General features: G+C 45.9%; 1 protein-coding gene across 7 annotated transcripts in view; it reads right to left on the minus strand.

The window, feature by feature from the left end:
• adam12b (ADAM metallopeptidase domain 12b) overlaps positions 1-12,262 on the minus strand; it is a 78,960-nt gene that overhangs the window by 7,465 nt on the left and 59,233 nt on the right. For 6 of the 7 annotated variants that reach the window (XM_058058221.1, XM_058058218.1, XM_058058217.1 and 3 more), the window contains 12 exons: positions 11,958-12,135; positions 7,952-8,041; positions 7,640-7,835; positions 7,458-7,566; positions 5,940-6,138; positions 5,207-5,284; positions 3,167-3,275; positions 2,840-2,978; positions 1,674-1,782; positions 1,349-1,606; positions 1,025-1,212; positions 617-956 (listed from right to left, as the gene is read on the minus strand). In XM_058058221.1, coding sequence (XP_057914204.1) covers positions 902-956; positions 1,025-1,212; positions 1,349-1,606; positions 1,674-1,782; positions 2,840-2,978; positions 3,167-3,275; positions 5,207-5,284; positions 5,940-6,138; positions 7,458-7,566; positions 7,640-7,835; positions 7,952-8,041; positions 11,958-12,135 — 1,708 coding nt within the window. In that variant the 3' untranslated portion in view covers positions 617-901. The remainder of the gene's footprint in view (positions 1-616; positions 957-1,024; positions 1,213-1,348; positions 1,607-1,673; positions 1,783-2,839; positions 2,979-3,166; positions 3,276-5,206; positions 5,285-5,939; positions 6,139-7,457; positions 7,567-7,639; positions 7,836-7,951; positions 8,042-11,957; positions 12,136-12,262) is intronic. The other variant, XM_058058216.1, reaches the window with a different exon arrangement.

Raw genomic sequence — 12,262 nt, forward strand, 5'->3', positions numbered from 1 at the left:
GACCTGTGGTTCGTTCTTTAGGCGATTAACGCTGTATACTTCCTCACTTTACCTTTTATTGAAAACATCAAAAAGTACAATCATTGGCTACACTGTGTCTCACTTGAATGGCTCCCCCATGCAACATGTGTTAAAGTGGAACATCATTACAATCCTATTGCAACAGGCTTGACTTGTATCGCTATTCATTTCAAAAGTTGGCAGTATGGAACACATCAAGAGACGCTAATTTGACCTTTTATGTAAATAAACCACATTTTACGATGTACAAATTGGCATACATAGAAGACAAAAAGCATAAAAACACCGGACATACTGATGGTACAAAATGGAGGTAAACGAGACAACACATTTCAGGAAATTGGGTGACACCATACTTAGATAAACTTCAATAGCCTTCATAAATAAAATATATCAACTTAACTTTTTTCTTCTCATTTAAAAGGAAAAAATATACGCTTGAAACGTGACAATGGATGTTGACTTATTTACCGAATTATGGATCACTTAGTGACAACATGGACGTTCACTGTGTCCTGATAAGGTACTTGACAAGTTATAAAACGTATACTTTAGTGAAACGAGTGAAATAAGTCCACCGTAAGTCCATTGGTACCTGAGCGAGGACAAAAGAGCACCTTTTATTCACCGGTCCATTACGCTTAGCCTCTGTTAGCTTCCAAGGCGTTCAATATCCGACATTTTGTCACGTGACTTGAAACGTCGCACCACGTTAAGTCCATTCGGTGGTGTGACACCGCCCTCTGGTGGAGCACCGAGGCGTAACAACAGTCCAGCTGTCTTAAAAAAAAAACAAACAATGGCCGCCGAGCCTCCCTTTTAGTGATTAGTGCAAAAACCAGGAAAGCTTCCTGGTGCTTTTAAATAAAAAAAGCAAGGCTCAACAGCCGTCTTTGGGGGCCTTTGGCGGTCTGTACGGCAACACCGGTGCGGGTCTGCAAACAAGGAAATGTTTGATGAGAAAACAAGTGATAAAGAAACAAGATATAGTACATGAAGCAACCTGCTGGGTAAAGGGATATTGGGTGGAGGCCTGGGTACAGTGGGGACGGGGACGGGGATGGGGACGGGCAACAGTCCTTTCCCCGCCGTGTGCACGCCTGCCATCGGGGAGCCCCGACCCACGCGAGAGCTTCTTCCAAGCGGGTCGGCAGGAAGCGGCTTCCGGGGAGGACTGGGCTTGTCCAAGTCCTGAAGATGACACATAAACAACTTGTGTAAAGGACACTTCATTAGGTACACCGGTACGGACATGCGTGCGATGCCGCACGCTTGGACAAGGAAATGACAAATAGCTCCATAAAACGGGTGTCCTAATCCGACAGACCTGGTCCGGTCGGTAAGACGCCGGCTGGCGAGGCAGACTCAGAAAAGGCGGCACGCCCACTGGCGACGAGAAAGCTTGGTGGGCCGGTGCCAGTCTCTGTCGGGCCGGGAGGGGAGGCAGGGTGGACTGTCCCACGGCGAGGGACACGGGCATGGGCTGGCTGATATGCAGAGGCTGGTACAGCGGCAGGCGGCGCAGGCTGTGGGAGTGGAACTTGTGCTGGGGGAGGAGAGGCTCGGCGCTCAGGAGGGAAGAAGGCTGCCGGGAGGAAAAAAAAAACATGAAGGAGGTTGGAGATAAGTCGGAAGAAAAGTAGAGGGCTCACCTTGTAAATGCTGGTTCCGCACGGCTTGGGAGGGGGCTTCCGCTGTGGTAGTGGTCTACATGTGGACTGGGTCCTGGTTGGGCTGGTGGGCCTCTTTGCCTCGATGGATCTGCATTCAAAGGGAAGTCTTAAAAGACCATGAACACGCTTGGATGGGTTTTTATCAAACCGCCATCTTTTATTTGGGCGATTGTATGTTTAAAACAGTTGGGGATAATTTAGGGCGCCCCCTACTGTTCTACAATGGAATTTAATTAGTCTTGTCATTGCATTAAATTTCATTATAGATAAAAAAAAATCAACATTATTATTATATTTATTACAATATAATAATAATAAATTATTATTATTATATTTATTACAATATAATAATAATAAATTATTATTATTATATTTATTACAATATAATAATAATAATAAATTATTATATAATAATAATAGTCTTAAAAGGAACAATGTCTGGTCATTGCATTAAAGTTCATTATAGATTAAAAAAATCATCATTATTATTATTAGTATTATTATTTTAATAATATTTATTACAATATAATAATAATAAATAATTATTATATTTATTATTATATAATAACAATAACAATACTTATTATATTTATTATAATATAATAATTATTATTATTTCTATTATTATTAATAAAATTTCATTGTTCAATTAAAGTGACATTATTAAGTGACGTACTGTAAGCTGCCAAAACCAAGCTGCATTGAACGCATCAGCCGTAATAAAAACAAATGACTACAACTGAGGTGTTACGCCACCAGGGGGCGCCAAATCTTGGCCTTTTGAAAGCGAATTAGGCCATCCAGTAGAATTAATAAATATTACGAACAATTATTCATTATTTTATCTTTTTTTTTTAAAAAATGTTTTCTTTGAATTTAAATCATCTCGGTGAGCCACTTCAACCACAATTTGCCACTGTAATAAGTTCCAGTGAATGCATTATGGTTAATGTTATTAATTAAGCTATTCATCATAATTCACATATGTCATTAACTGAAATATTACTCATTAGAAAATCATTTAATTGGTTATTTTAGGGTGGTGGTGACATAAAAAATCTATAATTTCTGATCATTATTTTCAATAATAATAATAATAATTCTTGTGGGCGGTATTGTGATACGACGGTGAGGATATGACATACCTGAGCTTCTCCAAGGTGCTTTTCTTCTTGGTGAAGAGCAGACGCAGCAGACGTTTCCTCTTCAGGCAGACGAGGGCGCTGGCGAGCAGAAGTCCGCTGGTCGCCACCAGGACGGCCACGGCGATGAGCACGCTGTGGGCTGGCGGCACACAGGACAATGAACGCATCAACGCACACACGCTGGCGACCACGAGACGAGAGGCGGAGAACGTTATTTACGAGCGATCGCACCGGGAGCCGTGTTCTTACGTCCGAGTTATTCCGAACGGAGGAGGAGACGGATTCATGCAGCTGTTCCGGATTAGGAATGAAATCATCCGCACTAACCTGCCAATCTCGTTGGGCCGCTGTCGATGCTCCCCCCGAAGCCCGCCCCCTCGCAGAACGGGGGCGCCCAGTGTGCTTCGCAGTGGCAGTTCTTCTTGTTGTTGCACACCTGCAATGACGCACACGGCACTGTGTTACAAAGCTCTTCTGTCAGATAGATGATCTTTGACTTTTGCAGGAGGTCCCCAAAAACAGCAAAGCTCTTCTGTCAGATAGATGATCTTTGACTTTTGCGGTAGGTCCCTAAAAACTGCAACGCTCTTCTGTTATATAGATGATCTTTGACTTGTGTTTTTGCGGTAGGTTCCTAAAAACAAGAGCACTCTTCAGTCTTATAGATGATCTTTGACTTGTGTTTTTGCGGTAGGTCCTTAAAAACAGCAAAGCTCTTCTGTCAAATAGATGATCTTTGACTTTTGTGGTAGGTCCCTAAAAACAGCAAAGCTCTTCTGTCATATAGATGATCTTTGACATGTGTTTATGCTGTAGGTTCTTAAAAACAACAGCACTCTTCTGTCTTATAGATGATCTTTGACTTGCATTAAGCAGTGAGCCCTTAAAACAGCAGGGGTCCTCTGTCAGATAGATGATCTTTGGCTTGTGGTTTTTGCAGTAGGTACTTAAAGACAGCAGAGGTCCTCTGCCATATAGAGGATCTTTGGCTTGTGGTTTTTGCAGTAGGTACTTAAAGACAGCAGAGGTCCTCTGTCATATAGAGTAGGTATAGAGGATCTTTGGCTTGTGGTTTTTGCAGTAGGTCCTTAAAACAGTAGCGGTCCTCTGTCATATAGATGATCTTTGGCTTGTGCTTTTTGCAGTAGGTTCTTAAAAACAGCAGAGGTCCTCTGTCATATAGATGATCTTTGGCTTGTGGTTTTTGCAGTATAGGTACTTAAAAAGAGCAAGGGTCATCTGTCATATAGATGATCTTTGACTTGCATTTTGCAGTAAGTCCTTAAAACAGCAGAGGTCCTCTGTCATATAGATGATCTTTGGCTTGTGGTTTTTGCAGTATAGGTACTTAAAAAGAGCAAGGGTCATCTGTCATATAGATGATCTTTGACTTGCATTTTGCAGTAAGTCCTTAAAACAGCAGAGGTCCTCTGTCATATAGACGACCTTTGGCTTGTGTTTTTTTGCAGTAGGTACTTCAAAACAGCAGAGGTCCTCTGTCATATAGAGGATCTTTGCAGCAAGTTTTAAAAGACAGCAGAGCTCTTCTATCATATTGATGATCTTTAACTACGGTAGCGTTTTTGCGGTACGTCTTTAATAACAGCGGTGCTTATTCAAGACACAGCAGATCTCTTGTCATATAAAGGATCTTTGACTAGCAGGTTATTAGAACAGTAGTTCGCTTCTGTCATATAGAAGATCTTTGACTGGTATTTGTTGGTCGGGCGTGTTCCACCAGGCGTAGCGTTTGCTCCTCCCCGCTATTACAACATTGGTTCTGCTGCTCCGTGGTTTGTGATCATGTGATGTCGTTTATGCTCGATAACTTTAGACACAGTAAAAAAAAAAAAAAGCTGCCACCTTAACTGAACTCTTGCTTTGTGTAAAAAATGGCTGGCTGTGCAGCACAGTAAGTCGTAACAGATAAAACATGTGTCAAGCCCATCCGGTGTAACCTGGCGGGAGGCGGGCTGGGAGTGGGGGTGGGATTCCCTGAGATCCGAGAGGATTCCCGAGCGGGGTAACGGGGCCCAGCCGTCATTGTGATGTTGGAGGGAGCAGGACTTGTGCAGCTGCAAGGGGGAATTTTACAAGTCATGCTGGATGGATGCTGCACTGCTGCGGGTTAGCGGGGGTTAAGAGGCACTCGAGGGGGGGCGATGGGGAGTAGTGGGGGGGGGGGGGGGGGGGTGATATGTGGCAGCTTTATGTCTTTATATAAAAAAGTACGGGGAATGTTCCTCCAGAGCTATAATTCACATCTCCTCAACTCCGCAAGAGAAAAACGAGACCTTCATTTCGTTCCAGGACACATTACTCCCCCCTACAGGCCTGGAGTTGAACCTCTATTAAAGACACACTCACCCCACGTCCGTTGCATTTCCCGGAGCACTCGTGCACGCCGAAGACGCTGACATTCTGACACTGGCGATTCAGACACACCTGCAAAGCAGAATTAGGAATCAAAGCAGAATCATGACGACATTGGTCAAGATGAGGAACCAAAACCTCAGCTTTCATACGCCTCTGTTTTTTGTATGATTTTTGGTTTTCGTTATCGGTTTTCGTACAATCCGCGAAACAAGAGTGCTGACTCATGGTCCGTGCAATTTCATGGGATTGCAGCCGATAAATAACACGCCATGGGGCCAAAAAATGATGAAGAAGGTGAGAAACACGCAAAGCCGAAATGTACAGGAAGTCTGTCCGTCCAGTCATCTTCTTCTCCCTAAGCATGGAAGCCCAGACTTCCCTCTCCCTGGCTTTTTCGTCCCGGTTGTCCCGTTGAATTCCGCGGATGTCCTGGCTTTTCCCAGAGGCCTCTTCCCGGGGTTCCCTGAACACCCCTCCAGGGAGGCGTCTGTTAGGCATCGTAACCAGTTTTTCCCGGATAACTTCTTGGGATGCTTCCTTATCTCTACAGAGAAAATTTATTTGGGCTGCCCGCTCATCTTATACAATTATTTATTATTATTTTGTGCATGTAAAACTAGAATTATTATCTATAAAATATACTTCGCTTAATACTTTTGTGTGTTTGATTCATCGGTTTTCCAAGGGAATGAATAAGACGGAATAATAACGCGGAACTGCTTACCCTGCCGTCACCACACTTGGTACCGGCCAGAACCAGACCAGGATCTGGCATGTCGTCCCCCAGGTAAACGTGTGTACCCCGACAGAGGATGCGACCCCCCTCTTGGAGCGGGATGTTGGTTTCGATGGAAACGGCGTTGGTTCCGATAACCGGACGGTTGGCTCCGCCCTGGCACTGGATCTTCCCACACTTGGCATCCCTGGTAGCGACACGCAGACTTTAGCTTTAGCATCTCATTCATTCATTCTTTTTCTACAGCATATCCTCACAAGGGTGGCGAGGGGTGCTGGAGCCTATCCCAGGAAAGTTTATTTCAGCCTAAAACTGATCAAACTTTTTCTTTTTTTAAAAAAATGACATTTACTATTTTGGGTAATTGAGTATAAAGGCGACTATAGGGGTGCTATTTCATGTCTAGAGGGCTCTAATATTTCATTCATTCATTAATTTTCTACCGCTTATCCTCACCAGGGTCGCAAAGGGTGCTGGAGCCTATCCCAGCTGTCTTCGGGTGCGAGAGGCGGGGTACACCCTGGACTGGTGGCCAGCCAATCACAGGGCACTAATCGAGTATAAAGGCGACTATAGGGGGGCTATTTCATGTCTAGAGAGCTCTAATAATTCATTCATTCATTCATTTTCTACCGCTTATCCTGTGCTGGAGCCTAGCCCAGCTGTCTTCAGGTGCGAGAGGCGGGGTACACTCTGGACTGGTGGCCAGCCAATCACAGGGCACTAATCGAGTATAAAGGCGACTATAGGGTTGCTATTTCATGTCTAGAGAGCTCTAATAATTCATTCATTTTTTACCGCTTATCCTGTGCTGGAGCCTACCCCAGCTGTCTTTGCGTGCGAGAGGCGGGGTACACCCTGGACTGGTGGCCAGCCAATCACAGGGCACATATAGACAAACAACCATTCACACTCACATTCATACCTATGGACAATTTGGAGTAGCCAATTAGCAACTAGCATGTTTTTGGAATGTGGGAGGAAACCGGAGTACCCGGAGAAAAACCACGCATGCACGGGGAGAACATGCAAACTCCACACAGAGATGGCCGAATTGAACTCAGGTCTCCTAGCTGTGTGGCCTGTGCGCTAACCACTCGACCGCCGTGCAGCCAAGTCTGGAACCAATTAATCAATGCTAGCATAAGTAAAAAAATTGTGCATCAGTTCGCCTACATTTCCCGGTTAGTGAAACTCCACGCGGAGATGGCCGAGGGTGGGATTGAACCCCGGGTCTCCTAGCTGTGAGGCCTGCGCGCTAACCAGCTTTAGCATGTCAATGCAAAAAATGCATGAAGAGATTGATAACCGGATTTGAATAGCTTGAAAATATGCATGATTACGTCAATGGATTTAATTCACTGCCGTCTGTTTGGAATTATGTTTCAGTTATTGTAAGATTTTGTTATGGAATGATTACATATGACACCCTTATGAGCTAATAATCATAATTGTTCTGCTGAGTAATTTCCATTGTCCGATGGAGCAGCTGCAGCAGCGTCCCACCTTGCATCGCATTTGGCAAAAGAGCCTCTGGAATCCTTCCCGCAATTCCCGTAAGGATCCCCCGCAGAGTTGACTCGCTCAAAGCAGATCCCCGGTGCCGGCTTGGCTCCTGCGCACGGACAGCGGTCCAATAAGTGAAAAACATCCGTGATATTCCAAAGGAGGCAAGAGTCGAGCCTAACCTGCCCCCCACAGGGTGATGCACTGCTGCTCGTGCGTCTGACAGATTCCGTTGTAGCAGTAGCCCTCCACGTCGTGGCAGGCGTGGCCGTCGTGGAGGTAAACGTTGGCGGGGCAGTGAGGGTCGGCGCCCGTGCAGAACTCGGGAAGGTCGCAGGAGTTGCCCGAATCCCGACACACGGTGCCCGCCGGTTTGAGCTACACAAGTTAAAAAAAAAAAAAAAGAGTCACAACGTCACACCAGACCGGAGAAAACCAACGAGAAGCACTCGAGCGTGGAGGCACTCGAGCACTCAGGTACTTTAACACCAAACCTGGCAGTCTTCACAGCACTGTCCATGGGCGCACACGGCGTCCCCTTTGAGTGTGCACGTGGTGGCGTTGCAGCACGGATTCAAACATTCCTAAGGGAAGCAGAAAGACAGCAGACGATTGGAATTGTATTATTGTAATAATTCTATTATGGAAAAGCGACATTTACTATTTTGGGTATAAAGGCGACTATAGGGGTGCTATTTCATGTCTAGAGGGCTCTAATAATTCATTCATTTTTTACCGCTCATCTTGTGCTGGAGCCTATCCCAGCTGTCTTCGGATGCGAGAGGCGGGGTACACCCCGGACTGGTGGCCAGCCAGCCAATCACAGGGCACATATAGACAAACAACCATTCACACTCACATTCATACCTATGGACAATTTGGAGTCGCCAATTAGCAACTAGCATGTTTTTGGAATGTGGGAGGAAACCGGAGTACCCGGAGAAAACCCACACATGCACGGGGAGAACATGCAAACTCCACACAGAGATAGCCGAGGGTGGGATTGAACCCGGGTCTCCAACCTGTGAAGTCTGAGCGCTAACCACTCGACTGCCGTGCAGCCCGGCTCTAATAATTAATTAATTCATTCATTTTCTACGGCTTATCCTCACAAGGGGTGCTGGAGCCTATCCCAGCTGTCTTCGGGTGCGAGAGGCGGGGTACACCCTGGACTGGTGGCCAGCCAATCACAGGGCACATATAGACAAACAACCATTCACACTCACATTCATACCTATGGACAATTTGGAGTCGCTAATTAACCTAGCATGTTTTTGGAATGTGAAACCCGGAGTACCCGGAGAAAACCCACGCATGCAAACGAAGAACATGCAAACTGATGGTGGGATTGAACTCGGGTCTCTTTGCTGTGAGGTCTGAGCGCTAACCACTATACCGCCGTGCAGCCCGGCTCTAATAATGTTAACTAAAATATATTCAGATTCATTTATCACGGTTGGGTCTAGTACCAATTAACCGTGATAAAGGAGGGATTACTGTATTAGCTCATTAGCATTAAAGATACAGACACCAAAGAATTCCCAGTCATTCATTCATTCATTCATTTTCTACCGCTTTTCCTCACGAGGGTCGCGGGGGTGCTGGAGCCTATCCCAGCTGTCTTCGGGCGCAAGGCGGGGTACACCCTAGACTGGTCGCCAGCCAATCACAGGGCACATATAGACAAACAACCATTCACACTCACATTCATACCTATGGACAATTTGGAGTCATGCTAATCAACCTAGCATGTTTTTGGAATGTGGGAGGAAACCGGAGTACCCGGAGAAAACCCACGCATGCACGGGGAGAACATGCAAACTCCACACAGAGATGCCCAAGGGTGGGATTGAACCCTGGTCTCCTAGCTGTGAGGTCTGTGCGCTAACCCCTAGATCACCGTGCCGCCCGAATTCCCAGTCGGAATGACTAAAATCCCTATTAAAGTGTTAAAACAAGACAATTCTAATACATTATTATGGAAACTAAGAGTTATTTGAAATTGAATTTAGGAGGTTTAAGTGACACATGAACCTGATCTCCCGTTGTGGAGATCCTCTCTCATCTCAGTCAGGTCCAGAGAAGAGCCATCTTGTCTCTAGATCTGATCTTTGGACCCTCAGACCCGCATCAACAGGGTCTCATCTGTTGTGAATTTGAGCATCCTGGGGCGAAGGAAGTCCTAAATTGGCTCTAATGAGATCTTTACATCTGATGTGACATAACCCGACGTGGTCGATGGACTTTTTGGGGGTAAAGATCCTCCACAGTGACAAAACCAGGCTGCTACCCGCCTGCCCCCACCCCCAAGGAGAACCAGAGATGGGAGTAATGCTGTAAAAAAAAACCTGGGGCTGTTTTTATCTTTTATTAGATGCCAAAACACATCATCTCTGTACATCTCCGAGTAAGTCACGCATTGCAGCGTCACGCGAAGAATTAACTCGGTTTAGTCGCGTCTGTCTGCTTGTTTGGCCGACTCTCCGAGGTAAGGGCGAGATGTGTGTGTGTGTGTGTGTGTGTGTGTGTGTGACAAGCGAAGGTTGTTTATCTCCTGGACCTGACAGAAGCCTTTTGTTTATGGAGGACACAAAAGACTGCTTTCATCTTCTGGTCTATAAGTGCGCCGGAACATCAAACAAGCAGGTGGCGGCGGGAGGAAATGAAGACGGCCAAATAAATTAGCAGCGTAAGAAAGAACGGGATAGAAATACACTAAACCCTCGTTTATCACGGTTTATTGCTTCCAGACCCGACAGTGATGAGTGAATTTCCACAAAGTAGGATTATTCATTCATTCATTTTCTACCGCTTATCCTCACCAGGGTCGCAGGGGTGCTGGAACCTATCCCAGCTGTCTTCAGGCAAGAGACGGGGTACACCCTGGACCGGTCACCAACCAACGCAATTTATGTTGTAGCGTCATTCTTTGGTTAAATATATACAGTATGGCTAAATTTGTTGCAGGGGTGCTGGAGCCTATCCCAGCTGTCTTGGGGCGAGAGGCGGGGTACACCTTGGACCGGTCACCAACCAATCACAGTTTATGTTGTAGCATTGTTGTTTGACTAAATATGTACAGTATGGCTAAAATTGTTGCTGGAGGTGCTGGAGCCTATCCCAGCTGTCTTCCGGCCAGAGACGGGGTACACCCTGGACCGATCACTAACCAAACGCAGTTTATGTTGTAGCGTCGTTGTTTGGCTAAATATATACAGTATGGCTAAATTTGTTGCCGGGGGGTGCTGGAGCCTATCCCAGCTGTCTTTAGGCAAAAGACGAGGTACATCCTGGACCGGTCACCAACCAATCGCTGTTTATATTGTAGCATCGTTGTTTGCCGAAATATACACAGTATGGCTAAATTTGTTGTGGGGGGTGCTGGAGCCTATCCCAGCTGTCTTCGGGCGAGAGGCGGGGTACACCCTGGACTGGTCACCAACCAATCACAGTTTGTTCCAGCGTTGTTGTTTGGCTAAATATATACCTTATGGCTAAATTTGTTGTGGGAGGTGCTGGAGCCTATCCCAGCTGTCTTCGGGCAAGAGGCGGGGTACACCCTGGACTGGTGGCCAGCCAATCACAGGGCACAAAAGGCAGAGGAAAGTTTATTTCAACCTAAAACTTTTTCTTATTTTTAATGACATTTACTATTTTGGGTAATCAAGTATAAAGGCGACTATAGGGGTGCTATTTCATGTCTAGAGGGCTCTAATAATTCATTCACTTTCTACCGCTTATCCTAACCAGGGTCGCGGGCAGTGCTGGAGCCTATCCCAGCTGTCTTGGGGCGAGAGGCAGGGTACACCCTGGACTGGTGGCCAGCCAATCACAGGGCACATATAGACAAACAACCATTCACACTCACATTCATACCTATGGACCATTTGGAGTCGCTAATTAACCTAGCATGTTTTTGGAATGTGGGAGGAAACCGGAGTACCCGGAAAAAAAACAAAAAAACGAGGCGAACATGCAAACTCCACACAGAGATGGTCGAGGGTGGAATTGAAAAAGTTTAGAGGCATATTTTCTCAAATTCCAAAATGCCACGCCCTTCCTTGCTTTGGAGGTTCTGATGCTATGATATCATCACGCCTAAAAATCAGCAGTCGTTTTTTATTTCAGGGTGAAAAGTGCCAAAAGACTAAAAAGGAGAACACGATGACGTAGTCCCGCATCGCATGTAAAGTCAGCCACACATAAAAAAACCAGAGTAAAGTTTATTTCAGCCTAAAACTGATCAAACTTTTTATTTTTTTTCCCCTCACACCGCTGGAGAGCAGCTTGATGAATGGGTGTGTGACTAGGAAATGACATCACCGCGATAGCCTGTCAAACCGCTGACTGAGCACCAAAGGTGGACTGAGAGAAGGTGTGATAGAAATAAAATACTTAAAAAGAATGCTTTTAGTCAGTGTCAGGGTTAACCTTCATTTGGAGTTTGCGCCGTAAACGTACTCAATCGAGAGAAATATGACCTTGATGAGCGCTCCTTACCTCGGGTTCCCCGCAGTCGCACTCCTCCCCTTCCTCCACGTAGCCGTTGCCGCACTTCTGGCCCCCGTAGAGCACCTTGACCTCGGGCATGTTGTCCAGACACATGCCCACGCCTTTCTCCAGACTGGCGGCGAGGTCCTTCTTACTGCACGTGCTGAACACCGTGGGGAATGGGTACCTGGAACGGGGACAGGGGACCAGAAACCCAAATCGTTATCACTAAGCAACGAGAACTCCAATCAGGAATTCCATTCGTTGTTTGGCTAAATATATACAGTATGGATACATTTGTTGTGGGGGGTGCT

The sequence above is a fragment of the Doryrhamphus excisus genome, chromosome 20 (assembly GCF_030265055.1).
Source record: "Doryrhamphus excisus isolate RoL2022-K1 chromosome 20, RoL_Dexc_1.0, whole genome shotgun sequence".
Classification (NCBI taxonomy): Eukaryota; Metazoa; Chordata; class Actinopteri; order Syngnathiformes; family Syngnathidae; genus Doryrhamphus; species Doryrhamphus excisus.